Source organism: Nicotiana sylvestris, chromosome 1 (genome assembly GCF_000393655.2).
Source record: "Nicotiana sylvestris chromosome 1, ASM39365v2, whole genome shotgun sequence".
Taxonomy (NCBI): domain Eukaryota; kingdom Viridiplantae; phylum Streptophyta; class Magnoliopsida; order Solanales; family Solanaceae; genus Nicotiana; species Nicotiana sylvestris.
Genome location: NC_091057.1, coordinates 173,790,838 through 173,809,397, shown reverse-complemented (window position 1 = coordinate 173,809,397; position 18,560 = coordinate 173,790,838). Strand labels below are relative to the sequence as shown.

Sequence of the window (18,560 nt, the reverse complement as noted above, 5' to 3'; positions counted from 1 at the left end):
TTTATTCTTCTTCAAGTTTCAATCTGAAATTCAGCCAAAATCAAGTCTAATCTTCACCAAAACACCCTCAAAATTGAGATATAAACCCCAAATAATATTCTCAATTGTTTGCAACAACACCCAATCCAAACAAATAATAATTTTTGAAAACCCAAATTCAATTTCAAAGCTTCAAAGCTTTTTAATGGCTTTCAATGGTGGAAACTCTATGCAGCAAGAACTCTATTGATGAATTACTACAATATCTTCGTCTTGAATTTAGTAATTCTTTTCAATGTTTGTAATCCGTACTTTTGAGTTGCAATCTTTGTTCTGTGAACCCTAAATTTCACAATAACTAATTAAGTGTGAAAGTGTCACTGCCAAGAAATCATATTTTTTTTATTGAGATCACACTATTGGAAAGAAAGCTAGACGATGGGTATACTGAAAAAAGCAGAGAGAGACACGAAGAGAGAGAGTGGGCAAGTATAAAGGAATAAGGAAATAACTGATATTCCTTATTCAATTCCTAATATAAAGGGATATTCATTTGAAACTTATTTGTATATAATTGGTAAATTGTATATGACCATGTAATTAAATTGAAACTTGAGCAGGGAGGTAATAATGTTTCAAATAATGTATAGGAATGTAAAAATCTCTAAAAACTTACTTAGATTAGATATGGGTTGTTGTTGTTATTATTGTACTTAGATTAGAGATGGGTTGAGTGGCATGTCAACTTTGAGCCCGTTTGACCAAACTGTCAAAAATTGCTTATTTTAAAAATTAATTTTGTTCAAAAAATACTTTTTAATTAAGTACCTTTTCAAAATAATAGTTTGTGTTTGGTCAATTCATTTGAGTAGTGTTTTTTTGCAAGCTCATTGTATTTGGCCAATCTTTCCAAAAAGTACTTTTAAGTATCAAATTTCGAAAAGAGACAATAAAGTGCCAAATATCGTCTCTCTAAGAACTGCCAAATGCGGATCATCAAATTTTCTTTGATTGAAACAGGGGCAGGAAATCTCGTTTGTTCTGGAGGAACCCTTCGTGGGGAAAGCATGTACCAGACAGGTTCGACCGTAAATTCTCAGGGCCCGCCTGGATAATGGGATTTAATTTGAAGTTCTCGGGACCCTCATGGACAATGGGACCTAGTTAAAACTCAAAATATTCATGAGTAACAAGATCTATCATAAGTTCTAATATAAGTTGGTTTTAAGGTTTTCATTCTTAGGATGATATTCAATCGGAAATTTTAAAGACCCTCCTGAATAATGAGACTTAGCTTTAAGACCTCCATTAGATAACAAGATTTAGCATAAGTTATGCCGTAGGGAAATATAATTTAGTTTTAAAAGTTGTCACTCTTAAGATGAGATTTGATTTTAATTTTCAGGACCCTCATAGATAATGGGATCTAGCTTTTAAATTCTTAGAAATATTGGGTAACATGATTCAATTAACACTAACAGATGTGCCCAGCTACCAAACTGGGGCAGAAAAATTTCTTTTGTTTTGGCTGTTTTGTTGTAATCAGGCACCCACCTGGAGAAACAAGGGAAGTTAGTTCAAAGGGAAGACAGTTCCAAGGAAAAGAAGTCTCAAGGGAAAGCAATTCAAGTTTCAGAGGAAATGAAGACAATTCAAACGTTGGTAATCAGGCTCCCACCTGGAGAACAAAGGGAAGCAACTCAAGTTTCAAGGAAAATAGTTCAAGTGTTGGAAATCAGGAGCCCACCTGGAGAACAAAGGGAAAGCAATTCAAGTTTCAGAGGAAAAGAAGGCAATTCAAATGTTGGTAATCAGGTGCCCACCTGGAGAACAGAGGGAACCAGTTCAAGTTTCAAGGAAAAATAGTTCAAGTGTTGGAAATCAGGAGCCCACCTGGAAAACAAAGGGAAAACAAGTCAAGTTTCGGAGGAAAGGAAGATAATTCAAATGTTGGTAATCAGGCACTCACTTGGAGAACAAAGGGAAGCAATTCAACTTTCAAGGAAAAATAGTTCAAGTGTTGGAAATCAGGAGCCCACCTGGAAAACAAGTCAAGTTTCGGAGGAAAGGAAGATAATTCAAATGTTGGTAATCAGGCACCCACCTGGAGAACAAAGGGAAGCAGTTCAAATTTTGAGGAAAAATAGTGCAAGTGTTGGAAATCAGGCACCTACCTGGAGAATAGAGGGAAATCAGCAATGTTCAAAGGAAGACGGCTCAAGTTCAGCAATCAGGCGCCCACCTGGAGAACAAAGGGAAAGCACCTCAGAATACAATTCAAGTCAGCAACAAAGAAAGCTCACCTGGAGAGTACAAGTCAACAAAGCAACAAAAACTGCAAGATCAAGTTTGAAGAAGTGTAGATAGGATTCTTGTAGTTCATAGATCATAGTTTAGTCTAGTTTCTTTTATTTTTGCCTTGGTGTAATAAGGCGTTCAACAAGCACTAGTAACAGCAGCAACAGTGAAATCACAGCTTCTTGGTAGTCCCAGCTACCGAAACTTTCCGAACTGCACTGACCTGATTTCTTTATAGCCAAGGATATGTAGGTAACCTCGGAAGTAAGGTGCGGTCAAATTTTTCAAAAATGCTTCCCACGGAGTATTCAAACGGGCAAAAATCACTCGTATCCGCTCACTTTATCTTTACATGAAAACTCGTCGTGTTTCCGAGCAAAGAGGGGCAGTTGTGGGCACGCGATTTTTGCCCTGTAGGAATTACTCCCATCAAATACAAGGAAAACAATTTTTCTATTTTTTACAATTTTATAGGATTTTGTGAAAATTTGTGCTAATTGTTTGCATTTTTGTGCATGTTTATTTTTGTTTAAAAATCATGAAAAGCCAAAAATACCACGCATTGCATTTAGGTATCAGTTTCATATTTTTGGGATTAATTAGTTCATTATTTGTTTGATTAAAAATAAAAATCACAAAAATGGCTTACTTTTGCATTTTTAGCCTGTTAATTTTAAATTAGTAATTTTTTCTTTTTAATTTCGGAGTTAATTAATTTTTGTAAATATTATGGTGAGTAATTAGCTTAATTTTGTAAGTTAATTTAATTTAGGTTTTTAATTAATTTAAAAGGGAAAAGGAAACACAATTGAAAAAAAAAGAAAAGAAGGAAAAGAGAAAATGGGATTTGGTCTTAAAAACCCAAATCTGAGCTAAAACCCCAAGCAATTCCAGGCCCAGTCCACCACATGCCCGGTCCAAACCCTTTAGGCATTGAGACAACTAAAATGACGTAGTACAGAGTTAAAACTATGTCGTTTTGAGTTAAAAACAGTCCAAGAAATCCTGGCCCTTCATCTTATCTCATATAACGACCATTAGGGTTTCGTTTCACTCCCATAAAAATGTCTGAATACCCTTAGATTAACCTAGGATCCCCGTTCTAGCTTCTCTCTCTCATCTTATCTCTCACCACCGTCCGCCACCCATCGGATTTTGCCATCGGCGGTTGTGGATCTCCAAACTCCACCAAATATTGACCATACACTCCCCATACTCCCTCAAACGCTAGGACGGTGTTGATTTCCCCAAAATCTCCATCCATCTCCATTAATTTCATATCTAAAAAAAAACCTAGTTCCGTTCCAATCCCTGGTTCATCATGCAAAGGCCTGGGTCCTATGTTTTCCAATCTCTGAAGAAGATTTGGCCTGAAACTAGTATTAATCGTTTGTTCTCACAAGCACATTCGATTAATACTTATTTTGTTTTAAATCAGAAAAGCCGGGGTGCTGCCCAACCTAAATTGTTTGTCCGCCCAAGCATAGGTATTTCTACTCGTTTGGTTCCATTTCTGTCTCTTTGTTCCCCTCTTTTCGTTATCTTCTTCTCTTTTTCTTTCAAGAATAAAGTAATTTAGTTTTCCTTTCCTTGTGTTTGGTCTTAGAGTCATTTAGTTTGTCAAATTGCTATTAGACGTCTTAACATGGTTTAGTTTTGTTTAACCTTTAAATTAGTGTAATTCTTTACTGTTAGTTCTAATTTCTTTGTTTTGGTTTTCGTTACGATTCCTTGGTCCAAATGAGTTGGTTCATTATTGTTATTTCTAGATCGTTTAGTTAGATTATTGTTGTTTTGTAAATTGTTTTATTTTGGGCTTTGTTTTGTTTTGGGCCTGCCTTGCATTCAGACATGCCCATTAACACAAAGGCCCAAGGGGTTTGGGAGTTCAGTGGCCCAAAGGGTTCAAATCCCAGCTTGGTTGAAAGTAATTAGCATGTATTTTAAGAGTATTTGGGGGAATTGGATAGGGAAAATCTTTCCTAACTATTTGGGGAAGGTTCCAGGAAGGTGGGAATTGGGTAGTTCAACAAATAGGGTTAAAATTCAGGGTTTAAATTGAACAAAAGGGGAATTGATGAGGGGTAATTTTAAATGAATAAAATCAGATTTTGCTGCCCTAAAAGCTGTATATAAAAGGCTCATTTCCTGCATTTTTGAGGTAGAGATGACAATACCAAAAAAACTAGAAACGGCTAAGAGAATACTCTGAAAAACACCCAAGTTTTCTGCATTCTTTGGGTTAGAAATTGTATGAAATTGCTCTTGGATTTTCATTGTTGAAAGAGTTTAAAAGTTTCAAAGGATTTTTACTTTCTCTGGGGGTTAAAAATGGTTTGAAAGAGGTGATTATTGCTGTATTGATTTGCTGAGTTACTGCTTACTGCTGAAATCCTCATCTTTTGCTTTATCTTTATTTCCAGGTACCTCTTGGACCTTATTGAATGTGAAGCTCAAAAATTGAAGCATGTAATTGAATGTGGAGATTTAAGCATTAGTATCAGGTGATGTTATTTAGAATCTATCTTTGTTTTTCTGCATTAAATTGGTTTTACTATATGATCTATTGTATTTATCCATGCTGTTGACAGTACCTTTTAAGGTTGCATTAAACTTTAGCTTGGCATGTGAGTTTGGTTTGGATAAATTCTTCCTATCAAGTATATTATATTTGGATTTTAGTTTTGTCGTTTTAGTTTTAGCTAGTTGAACTCTTACTGTCGTGCATTTGGTTTTGGACTGTTATGGTATGGATTTGATTTAGGTGAATAACATTCAGGTTAGTGGTGATTAAGTTCCATGTCAACTCTCATCATGACTTTGTTGTTTTAGATTTTGATTTTTAGTATTTGAATGAATTTAAGAATTACTGTTGCATTGTAATACCCGATGTAAATGTCTGGAGTATATCTATTGTCAGGATCACTACCTGTATGAGGTCGATAGCAGCTTAGTAGTAGTTTCAGTTTTCAAATGCATGTGGCTTATAGTTAATTTCATCAAGTTGATCTCCATGTCTAGAATTGTGTGTGGGTGCCTAAGGCAACGAAGTATCAGGAGGCCTTCAATTTAGGATTGGGCCTTTTGAGTTAACTGGTCTAATACGAGGCCCAGGGCGATTAGATTCAGTTCTTTTTGGGTCTTGGGCCCAATTTTAGGCCCATGGGTTTTTAGCCTTGGCCCATACCTGGTGATCCGTTGAAATCTTATTCAAAAATGTTGTTTCATGATTTGCATCTATTTGTTTTAGGCTCAATCACGACCCATGCTGGATTCATTAGCTCCAGCTTGCTTAATTTTAAACGCTGTATGACGGAAATGCTCTTGTGGGATTACTAAAATTCGATTTAGTTTGTTAAGTTTGGGCCTACCATCGGTCCAGAAATTTCCTCAAGTAAATTAGATACTTAGTATACTGCCCAATGCCTTCTATGATTAATGATTTCAATTCAAGCTTTAGTTTAGATAAATTAAACATTCTTAATTCATCTTAATGAATACAAGGCTCCCTTTTATAAATAGGCTGAGGTGCACTATTTAATTAAATTATCTATGACCCTCATAACACTAAATCAAGAAATCACACTTGAAGAAAGAGGTTTGAGGCGTGCCATAAGCAAATTAGAGCATTTATGGCCCTCATGAACGTTATAATTTAGATGCTAAAATAGATCTCGTAGTTTGCTTTAGGCGCGGTAATTATATAATTATCATGGCTACTAAAATTCGGGTGTACATTTCATGTGACCCGATTCTAATCTCCAACAAGGTTAAATAGAACGTGTCGTGACTCACGGGTGTATTTCATGTAGCGTTGCTTCCGATGTGTTTTAGATAACCTTGAAATAGTTCCTTGAATAAATAAAGGTGGTTTTAAAGTTAAAAAATGCACATAGGTTTAAAAGTATTTTAAAATCAGATAAATAGGCCAATAATAATAGTTGAGCGACCGTGCTAGAACCACGAAACCCGGGAATGCCTAACACCTTCTCCCGGGTTAACAGAATTACTTACCCGGATTTTTGTGTTCGCGGACTATAAAACACAGTCAATCTTTCCTCGATTCAAGATTTAAAAATCAGTGACTTGGGACACCATAAATTATCCCAAGTGGCGACTCTGAATTTTAAACAAAATAATCTCGTTTCGATTGTCACTTAAATTGAAAAAAACTCCCTTATACTCCCTTCCGGGCGCAGGAAAACGGAGGTGTGACATCGTCATAATATACCGTATACATCCCCGAACCGGAAGGCAACACAAGAATCAGTGCCATAGTCAAAGCTGTCTTGAGCTTCTGGAAGCTCGTCTCACAATCATCAGACCAATGGAAAGGAGCACCCTTCTGGGTCAATCTAGTCAGAGGTGATGTAATAGATGAAAAGCCCTACACGAATTGACGGTAATAACCTGCTAACCCCATGAAACTCCTGATCTCGGTCACTGAAGTAGGATGTGGCCAACTCTGAACTACCTCAATCTTCTTGGGATCCACCTTAATACCCTCTCCTGACACAATATGCCCCAAGAATGCCATTGACTCTAGCCAAAACTCACACTTGGAGAACTTAGCATATAGCTCCTACTCTCGCAAGGTCTGAAGCACTACCCTCAAATGCTGCTCGTGCTTTCCCAAGCTACGTGAGTAGATCAAGATGTCGTCAATGAAGATAATAACAAAGGGATCAATATAGGGCCTGAACACCCTGTTCATCAAGTCCATAAATGCTGCTGGGGCATTAGTCAAGCCGAAAGACATCACCAGGAACTCATAATGGCCATATCTAGTACAGAAGGCAGTCTTGGGGCTATCTAAGTCCCGAATCTTCAGCTGATGATACCCTGATCTCAAGTCGATCTTAGAAAATACCCTAGCACCCTGCAACTGGTCAAACAAATCATCGATACGGGGTAACAGATACTTATTCTTGATAGTATGACCTCAAAGTCGATACGGCGTGATATGGAGATAACCAATCCATGCCTAGGATGACCTCAAAGTCGATCATATCAAGTAACAAAAGGTCTGCTCTAGTCTCGAAACCACAAAATGTAATCTGATCCATAACCACAGAATTGCCCACATGAGTGGACACAAAAACTAGAGTATCCAAAGACTCACGAGGAATGTCCAGGAAATGAGCAAACAAAGATGACACATATGAATATGTAGACCCTGGATCAAATAATACCAAGCATCCCTACCGCATACAGAAATAATACCTGTGATCACGACATCTGAGGCCACTACATCTTGTCTGGACGAAAAAGCATTGAACCTAGCTGGAGCACCGGCTGGTAGAATAGTAGCTGGTTGAACTCCCCCTGTCTAGCCTCCACCTCTAGGAAGGCCCCTACCCACCTGTCCCCTACTTCTGGGTGGTCGGACGGCTAGTGTTGAAATCATAGGCTGATGACCCTATTGTACTGCCTTGCCCCGAAGTCTGGGGCAGGTCCTCTTTATGTGACCCGGATCTCTACACTCGTAACATGCCATAGACTGTTGTCCTGAAGCCTGACCCTGCTGGCCCCAATATCCATTGGAAGAACCCTGATGTCCAGAATACCTGCCGCAGGACCCCTGAATAGCTAGCGAGAAGTAAGAACTCTACGGTATCGCACTGAAATAAGGCCTCACTGGAGCACCTCGAGGAGGTGGTAGTGGTGCGGATATGGGGCCCTGCTAGGCTGGCCCCTCCTGAACTGACCTCTGCCCCTAACTGGGGCTCCTCTAAACTCTCCATAGAATTGGGCCCTCTTGTCCTACTACAACTGATCTCTGCTCCTCTGGCGGTAGCCCTCAATCCTTCGCGTAATCTCTACCACTAGCTGATACTCAGTCCCTATCTCAACCTCTCGAGCCATACTAGATCATATGCTGGGGTGTAGCCCCGCAACAAATCTCTGCACTCTCTTTGCATCCGTAGGAAGTATCATGAGTGCATGGCGAGACAACTCAGAGAATATCGCCTCATAGTCGGTCACATACATCTGCCCCTGCTCGAGCTGCTCAAACCGACACAGCAACTCCTCCCTCTGGGAGGGTGGAATATACTTGTTTAATAGAAGTCGTGTAAATTAATCTCAGGTCATGGGAGGAGAACCTGCTGGTCTGCTGAGAAGGTAAGACTGCCACCATCTACGGGCCCTGCCCTCTAACTGGAAGGCGGTGAAATCTACTCCATGGGACTCCAATATCCTCATATTGTACAGTCTATCCCTACACCTGCCAAAACAATCCTGGGCATCCTCATGACTCTTACCTCCAAAGATAGGAGGGTGTAGCCTGGTCCATCTGTCTAATAACTTCTGTGAATCTCCATCCACAACTGGTCTGGGCTCAGGTGCCACTCCTGTAACTGGCTGGGCACCGCCTGCGGGTAGAGTACCCGGAGTCTGATATACGACAGCTGTGTGCCCAGGAGCCTGAGTAGTAGGGGTCTGTGCTCTCTCTCCTGCCTGAGATGTGGCCGGTTCTGCTGGAAATAAACCAGCTTGAGTCATCAAGTCCATGAACTGCAGCATATGGCCCATGACTTCCTGGAAGCCCGGTGCTGTCATGAAATCTACCGGGGCAGGCTCTACTGCGGGTACCTCACCCTGCTCCTCAATAATGGGATCCCCCACTGGGTCTGCCGGTGGTGCAACTGGGGCAGCTCTAGGACGCCCTCGTCCCCTACCTTGGGCCGATGCCCTCCCCCAGCCTCTGCCTCGGCCTCTAGCAACAGGGGGAGCAGCTCCCCCCAAGTCTGGAACGTCCGTTGTACATGTCCTCACCATTTATAAGAGAATATAATAAGAAAATTTAGTACATCATCAACTGCACGATAGGAGATGAATAAAGAGTAATTTCCTAACACCGTATAGTCTCTCGGAGATAAATACAGACATCTCCGTACAGATCTGCAAGACCCTACCAGGTTTGCCCATAACTTGTGAGACCTACGTGAACCTAGTTCTCTGATACCATGTTGTCACGACCCAAATTCCATTTTAGGCCGTGATGGCACCCAAGACTGTTGCTAGGCAAGCCAACACTGATTATATAGTAAATCCTCACTCATGTAGTTAGTACGTGATAATTTCCATTTTAGATTTAAACAATTTATAGTTTTCAAAAACTAAAGTATATTTAAGTGAAAGGAATAAATGCAAATCTAAATCTTTAAGACAAAAGAGAGACTCCAGCTGCTGCAAATCGGCTGGGAAGGGCAGCTCACCAGAAAGTCTCGAGCTGAGATGACTACTCTATGCGCCAGACTGATGGCCAGATGCACCTGCCTCAAAACCTGTACAATCAAGTACAAAAGTGTAGTATGTGGACATAAAAATATGTACCCAGTAAGTATCTCGCCTAACCTCACAAAAGTAATGACGAGGGGTCGACTTCGACACTTACTAAGCCAACAAATATAACAATATGAAATTCAACATATTTAATTCATAGTGTATATAGATAACAACAATCTCAAAACAAGAATAATTATTGAAAATCCTTTCCTCAAATTAGCAATACGAAGCATTTTACTCCTTTAAAATAATGACTTTTCTAGCAATAAATCATGCAAATTATAAGGGTTACGGTTCCATTATCACACACAAATACCACCGAGGATGATCAACCCGATCCAACATAAAAGTAAAGTGTGCACTGCCGAGGGTCAAACGACACGAACCATTGATGCATCTATTTACCCCGCTCGCGAATCATACATGCGACACGGTAAAAGCATAACCCCGCTCGTGAATCATACGTGCGATGCGGTAAATATAATTTTTCATCATATAAACACAACAATTCTTTAATTCCCTTTTTAACAAAAATGAATACAATTCACTTGAAGCCCGCAAGTCTTTAGATTTCCTCCAACTTACTTTCTTTCATATCGTTAGCATATATAAGCAATTAATAGCGACCACGAAGCATGATGTAATACTAGAACTACTCGAACATAACAAGAATAGTAGCTACGTACGGACTCTCGTCACCTCATGCGTACGTAACCCCCATAGTTAATCATATATTAATTAAGCACACCTATGGAGACGTTCCCCCTACAAGGTAAGAAAAGAGACTTACCTCATTTCGAGCCTACTTCCAACTCAAGAATGTGTCCCAACTCTCAAACTGGAACCGCACAATTCGAACCTATTCAAATAGTGTAAGAGTTCATTATTATAGGCTTACAAATTCATATCCTAGCTATAAATGCGATTATCCAACCCCAAGGGCAAGGTTCCAAAATTCAACTCCGGGCCCACGTGCCCGTATTCCGGAAATTTTCGAAGAAAGTTATCACCCATAACCTAAGGGTCAAGAATATATGATTTTTACTCCATTCCATAACGAATTTCGTGGTTAAATCTTGTTTTTATCAAAACCCTAGATTTTACTCTAATTCTATAATTTTTCACTAATCTTTACATGTTAATCTACCCAAAATCCAAGTATTTAACTCGCAAGGTTTAAGGATTACTTACCTCTAAGAGCTTGGTGAAAATCTTCTCTCAAGAGCTCTAAAATCGCCAACTTTTGAGTGGAAATGAGCCAAAAATGGCTAACACCCGCAATAAATGAAGGTCACCGCCTTCAGTGATTTCTGTATCTACGGTCCTGGGCCGCATCTGCGGGAAGGAGTCCGCTTCTGCAGCTCCTAGGCTGGCCACCCTTGACGGCTTCGGTGATTGATCGACCGCTCCTGCGGTCCCGCACCTGCGGCTGGCCAACCGCAGGTGCGGTTATGACAACAGCTCCTTCCAAAATTCCTAACTCAACTCGAGCCTCGTCCGTCTGATGCTCGGGGCCCCGTCCGAACATACACACAAGTTTAAAACGATAAAACGAACTTGTTCGAACCCTCAGAATGCCCGAAACAACGCTAAATCTAAGAATCACCCCTTAAAACCAATAGAATCAAACTTATGAACTTCAAGTTCTTCAATTCACATCCAATGCGACGAAACACACTTGTACTACTCGGATTGACACCAAATTTTGCGTGCAAGTCTTAAATGACAATACAGAACTATTCCCAGGCTCGAAATTCCATTCGGACCTCAATAACACAAAAACCCGCTCCAAATCAAATATTTAAGAACTTCAAATCCTTAAGGAATTAACTTTCGCTATTAGGCGACAAAACGCTCCCTGATCATCCAAAACTCGATCCGGACATACGCCCAAGTCCGAAATCATCGTACGAACCTGTTGGAACCTTCAAATACGGATTTCGAGGTCGTTTACTCAAAACATTGACCGAAGTCAAACTTGGCCTTTTAAGCCAAACTTAAGGAGCCAAGTGTTCCGATTTCAACCCAAACTCTTCCAAATCCCGAACCAACCATTCCTTAAAGTCATAAATCAGTAAAAGCAAGTACGACAAGTCTTATCTAGGGGAACGAGGTTTTAAAAAGCAAAACGATCCGTCGAGTCGTTACAGTATCTAATATTACTTGTTGTTTACAAGATAATTTAAATATATCAAAATACACTATTAAATATAAATTAAAAATTTACTCTTGGTAATAGAAAAAGGAGGATAAAAACGTGATTAAAATAAAAAGAGAAGAAATGTATGATAAAAATATAAAGAAAAAGGAACAGAAAAATATTAAATTAATGAGGAATAATTTAAAAAATATAAATTTACTTTAAGGTTATTTTTGTCTTGAATAAATTAATTTTCTGCTTCTACTTCTTTGAAAAAGCTAGAATTTATAGCTTCTCCCCAAAAGCAAAAACAATGGTTATGTTGCCGCTCAAAAGTACTTTTTTCATCTTTGCCAAATACCTCAAAAGTTTTCAAAAAATACTTTTTTTGTCCTCCCAAAACTTGGCCAAACAAGCTCTTAATGGCTTAACACATTTATCTTGAGCTCTGATAGATTACACTTATACGGAAAAATCAACTCCGATCCTCTATCATTCATTTGCTTACTTAGATTATAAAATATTTTTGGTATAAAGTTTGATATTGTTTTATATTATGTTAGGTGTGTATTTTGTTTTCGGTATAAGCAAGACCATTAATGTTATGCTGCAATTCTAATGTTACTTTACACTGGATTCAACATGAGATAACTATCCAGAGTAAGCTTTATGGGAATAAAAAACCTAAAACATCAAAATAACCTTAATTTTTCATATACTGAACAATGGTAAGATTGTAAATTTTTATATTATACATCATATATCATGTTTTTAATGTGATGAATCATAAAATATATGCATTAAATAATCCAGTGATTACTAATTCACGTACTATTAATTTTTGTATTTTAATCTCTACATAACTTTGTTCGTGAACTAAATTAATGATCTCTTAGAGTACGTAGTATGTAGTATCAAATAAACGCCTAGAGCAATGTGTGCATCAGTAAATATTGGATGAGTTAATAAACATGTCACCCCATAATTCCTCAACGTTTGATTAATTATATCAAAAAGTATTTGGGAAAAGATTGAGAAACAATCCAATCCATCCAATTGATTGAGTTGAAAAATTACTCCTTTTTTTTAAGTAACACCAGTACTACTATTCGTGGTTATGGTCAGCCAAATGAAAAAGGTGTATGCTTCTAGTAGGGGAAAAGAATTATTCAAAAGAGAAAAGAGTGTTGCAAAACCAATAGTCGTATTTTCCATGTTCATTTTTCAAAATCCATATGCATGCAAGTTAAAGGCAATATTTCCTGGTAGCTTATAAAAGCAGACTCATTCAACAAGAACTTCCAAAGTGTCACTATCAAGTATCAAAAACTCCCATTAGACATGGTTCAGAAACATTTTTTATTAAACCTTGAAGAAAAGCAACCCCTAATTAAACGAGGCATTGAAACGTATTATTCCAAATTACTTTTTAATATGAGGGTTTAAGGCTTTACACTGGCAAACCTAGACAATGACATTCATTATACCAAGTACCAAATTCAAGTTGAAGGTTAACCGTGTTTCCATATATAATTAAATTTCATTATATGTCCGAGATGGACCGCATGACCAAAACATTGAATAAGTTTTGTTTATTTCGTGTATTTCCTTAATTTCCAAAAGCAAAATTATATTCATAACAAGATCAATTTAATCATTGGGTTTGGCATGCAGGAGAACTGAACGTCGTCGGAAAATTCATTGATTCGTGTCAAATGTAGCTTAAAACATTGACTTGAATCTCTTACTAGTACTAGCTCAAGTCATGTTAAAAAAGCTACAATATAATCAAATTCTAGAGGCTTCACCTATAAATATGCATGCATTCGTAGCTTAATCCGACACCTCGAGCAAACACAGTATCAAGTGTTTTATAGTAGTATAGTACTATTATTTTCCACCATCTAGAGTTAGAGCCAGGAGGTAATAATCAAACACGGAAGGATACATAGCACACATTTTCCTTTTATTTCTTTGATATTGGAGGGCACATCATGCATGTAATAAACGGAAGTAAAATATTTGGCATCAGGAATATTTTTTGGAAAAATGTGGTTTAATTTGCAGCCAACTTTCTGGGAGATGCATATCTTCTTTATTTTTTGTCTCAAGTTATTTTTGATTTTTATGTTTGTATATAGTCTAATTTTTAGTGTTATTGTGATTGAAACAGGAACTTGTGGCCACGGAAACCATGAAGATGGAAAATTTTCTACCTTGGCTTGTGATTTGTTTTCTTGTTTATCATTCAGGTTTGTAACTAGGCTGTCAAATTTGGCCCAAGCCCAAATGACCAGCCCAATCCGTCCAAGGTTGGGTTGGTTATTGACCCACCCATTTATTAAACTTAGCTCATCTTGACCCAACCCATCTCAATCCAATTAAAGTTGGGCTAATTTTTAGCCCAAATTGATCCATGAGTAAGTTTGTCAAAATATCTGAGAAATAATTTTATTTTTTGTTTAATATTTTAAATATGACCATAACAAAAGCAAAAAATCCTTATTTAGTAATTATACAATTTATAAGAAAATAACATATATTAATTAAAGTTTAATAAGAGTTGGGCGGGTTGGGTTATGACCCGAATTTTAACCCATTTTGACCCAACCCATCTTCTTTTGGGCGGGTCATTTGACCCGCCCAATTATTGACTCAACCCATTTTGACCCGCCCAAAATTGACCCAACCCGCCCATTTGACACCCCTATTTGTAACTAAGCCTAGCCTATTTGATAAAACATTAGTTAAAGGCTTAAAGCCATTAATTTTTCGTTACTGTTGACTAATTGATGAGATATACTGTTAAAACGTAATTAAATTGCAACCAAATGTTTCTCTTTTCCATTTTCTAAGGCGAGCAAAAGAAGATATTACTTGCAATACAATGAAAAATGCATTGATTAAGTCTAAAATAATAATGCAAAGGAATATTTGACATTTTGGTGAAGCAAAATCAAGCACAAATTTTAAATTTTGATATACGCATGCCTTTTCTGTGAGGGGTCATATAGATTTATATATCCTCTATTTTCTCTTTTTGTGCCTTTGCTTTTGTAGGGGTTGAAGTTTATGCTGAAGATTACGATTATAGCTTCACAGCTGAGGCAAGCTTCCACTACTGCTATCTTTTATATATTTTACAATTTGAACTCCGGATTTTCTATACAGGATATAATATATTATGTATACATCAACGAAGCAAATAATTTATACACTATATTTTAAAATATTGCAACAGATAGCTTGCTCAGCTTTGTTTAACAAATTAAATATGAATTTAAACCATGTGTACATATATATGTTTCCAGTGTTTGGCAGATCCTCTCAGAGCTCAATACAATGGAGGAATAGTCGTGAATCCAGACTTCAATGAAGGACTCCTTGGCTGGAGAAAATGTGGATTTGCAAACATGGCCACAAGGATGTCCAACATTACTAATAACACTTACATTGTGGCTACCAACAGGAAAGGATCCCTTCATGGTTTTACCCAAAAATATTTCTTGCAAAAGGATACTCACTACGTAACTTCAGGTACTGCTGATTATTTTCCCATACGGCGTACAAGGTTTTGCTCAACTGTTTGTTACAATTTTGCTGTTGTTTTCAAGCAGTGTCGTTGATGTAGCATATATATTATTTTTATAATATAATTTTACACCATGTAAGATGAGATATTTTTTTAAAACAGTGTCGGATCGATCATGACACCCCCTTACTAACATGTTTGGATGGTTGTTACTGATCGTTTATAATATATTGTAGTATACTCCTACTGTATATAGAAATTCAATCTTACTATTTGCAGCTTGGGTGCGAGTGAGCCAAGGGGACATTCACGTAGCTCTTGCATTAGGAACATCATTTGGCATGCAACGTAGTGGATGGGCAATTGCTCGTCCTGGTTGCTGGTCTATGCTAAAAGGTGGTTTTATGCTCAATACTTCAGGTCCTGTCGACCTATATCTTGAAGTGAGTTTTCACCTTTTCATAATTATTAGTCATTGGTCTTATTCTATAATCATACTTAATTAAAGAGAATAAGATGTACTAGTATTATGTTTTCAAACACAAATTCTGATTGTTGGACCTAATTTGTTTATTTTCACTTTATTCCGTTGTCTGTTTCTAGGCCAACAACACAGCTATTGAGTTGTGGGCAGATAGCATATCAATTAAGCCATTTTCTCTAGAGGAGTGGAAATTTCATCAACATCAAAGCACTGAGAAGGTAAAAGGAATTAATAATGTTTGAAAGCACTCGACATACTAGCTAATTAATTTGATTACTTTAATATTACCTCCCGTACTCCATATTATTTTTTGTTTTGGCAAACAAAATTTGTTTCAAAATATTAAGTAAGTTAGAAAAACAAGAAGTATTTATTATACTTTTTACCAAATTCACCCTTACTCCTCCAACTAGTGGAGCATTGATTAATTGAGAATTTGAGATGTTTAAGAGTGAGATAAAGAATTGTTTAAACAAATATTCTTATAATTAAGACTATATATTGAGTAGAAATCTTAATAGCTCAGCCAGAACTTTTACCTTGTTAGTGAGGGTTCGATTTCTCAACTTGTATCCCTTCCCCCTCACTCCCCTGCCCCCCATTACAAAAATTTATTAAGACTATTATATTGAGAGGTGTATAAAATTCCAAATAAATTGTAGGAGTAACTTAACTAGTTAGCTTACCATATGTTTTAAAATGCTGCAGGTACGCAAAGCTAAAGTGAAAATCCAAGCGGTGGATTCTCAAGGCCAACCTTTACCAAACGCAACGGTCTCCCTGGCACAACAGAAGAACAATTTCCCGTTTGGAAATGCAATAAGTCAACACATCCTAAACAACAAAGCCTACCAAGATTGGTTTACCTCAAGATTCAAGTACACAGTTTTCGAAAACGAAATGAAATGGTACGCCAACGAGAAAATCCCCGGCCAACTAGACTACAACGTAGCTGATGCTATGCTTAGTCTTGTCCAAAAATATAACGTTAAAGTCCGCGGCCACAATGTCTTTTGGGATAATCCTCAGAACATGCCTTCGTGGGCGTGTTATCTTTCACCAGCACAGTTATCCGCAGCTGCATCAAGAAGGATAAATTCCGTAATGAATCGATACTTAGGCCAACTTATTCATTGGGATGTTGTGAATGAAAATGTCCACTTCTCGTTCTTAGAGCAAATGCTAGGGAAGAATGCGTCTGCTGTTTACTACAAAAAGGCTAATGAAATTGATAGCAAGGCAATTCCATTCTTGAATGATTTCAATACAATTGAACATGGATTTGATGGAACTTCAAATCCAGCTAAGTACCTAGAAAAGATTAAAGAGCTTCGATCCCATGGTTACAATGGTCCTTTAGGAATTGGACTCCAGGGACATTTTGTCACTCCAAATTTGCCTTATATTAGATCTTCTCTTGATATCCTTGCTTCAACTGGATTGCCTATTTGGATCACAGAGCTGGATGTTGCAAACACCACCAACCAGGTAATCTTCCTTAATTATTGAATTTGAAAGGGAAAAAAAAAGTACAATTATAGTATAAAAGGGTTTGGATTTACGACATCTATAGCGTAGTTGTTTTTTTCTTTTGGTTTCATCTAAATGTTTTTTAATTGTCTTTTATTTAAAATATTGGTAGTCAAAAATTTTACAGGGTAGAATTTTTTTATTCTACGTGAAAAATACAGCATGACATGACAAGAACGTGCCGAAAACTTGACCTTTGTATTTTCTGAGCAATGCATATATGAGTTACTTTAACGTAACAAAAATTAGTTTTTCTGAAATTTACTTTCATATGGGTAAAATTTTAGTTATTTTAATGTTCCTGGTAGCAATTTTGTAAATTTATTGTCATAGTGAATAAAGTTGAGTAATCCTATGTGAAATTAACCTCTAATTCGTGAGTTGGTGAACTTCAATTTGGACAGGAGGTATATTTGGAGGAGATAATAAGGGAGGTACATGCACATCCAGGAGTGAAAGGGATAATGATGTGGGCACCATGGAATCCTAAAGGATGTTACAGGATGTGTTTGACTGATAACAATTTCAAGAATTTGCCTACTGGAGATGTTGTAGACAAAATTATAAAGGAATGGAATCACCACGATTTTTCGGGGAATACTGATGAAAATGGTTTTTTTGAAGCTTCACTTTTTCATGGGGAATATCAATTTGAAATCAGTCATCCTGATCAAGTAAAATATGATACTAATGTGGCTCAGAAATTAGTTAAGGTGGCACCAACCGGGGAAAGTTCACAATCACATTACACAGTCTTTGTTTGACTAAATCTACTGCTAGTTACTCGTAAAAATTAATTATTGGGCAGTTTGCTTGCTGTTTTTGGTTTTAATATATAATTGTTTGCATAAATTCGTTGTTAAAAGGGAAATAAAATAGAGTTATTATAAATATTTATCTTTCTGTAGAATCATGTACCATTTGGTGGTAAGTTTTATCAGCTTTCTGTACCATGTAGCCCGCTAAAAATTAAAGTAATCTATTTTTATTTTTTACTTGGCCCTTTTAAGGAGGACCTGTCTTTTCGTATCTTATTTCGAAACTAGCAGTTCAAGTGTGGTCATGTAATTAACTCGAAGATATGAGATTTTTTTTTCTTTAAAAAGCTTTAATGTGGGTATGCGTATCAATTGATGCACAAAACAGTATCTCCGAATCCCATAGTCTAAGCGTGAAATTATTTATCTTGTAGCTGAACTAAGAAAGAAGCATAATCCTCTATATTTCCCAGATCGATAAAAATTACTCTAAAAGTTGTTGCCATTTTAAATTTCTATTACCACCGTCATCATATCTCACTATCTACG

At 37.3% G+C, this 18,560-nt stretch overlaps 1 protein-coding gene across 1 annotated transcript; it reads left to right on the top strand.

The window, feature by feature from the left end:
* Positions 1-417: 417 nt before the first annotated feature.
* LOC104231720 (endo-1,4-beta-xylanase 5-like) lies at positions 418-18,017 on the top strand. Its single transcript, XM_070156612.1, has 10 exons — positions 418-468; positions 600-603; positions 1,526-1,641; positions 13,881-13,959; positions 14,768-14,814; positions 15,019-15,244; positions 15,519-15,682; positions 15,843-15,941; positions 16,432-17,211; positions 17,658-18,017. Exons 1-10 carry the CDS (start codon positions 418-420, stop codon positions 18,015-18,017), a joined length of 1,926 nt encoding a protein of 641 aa, XP_070012713.1.
* The last annotated feature ends 543 nt before the right edge of the window (positions 18,018-18,560 follow it).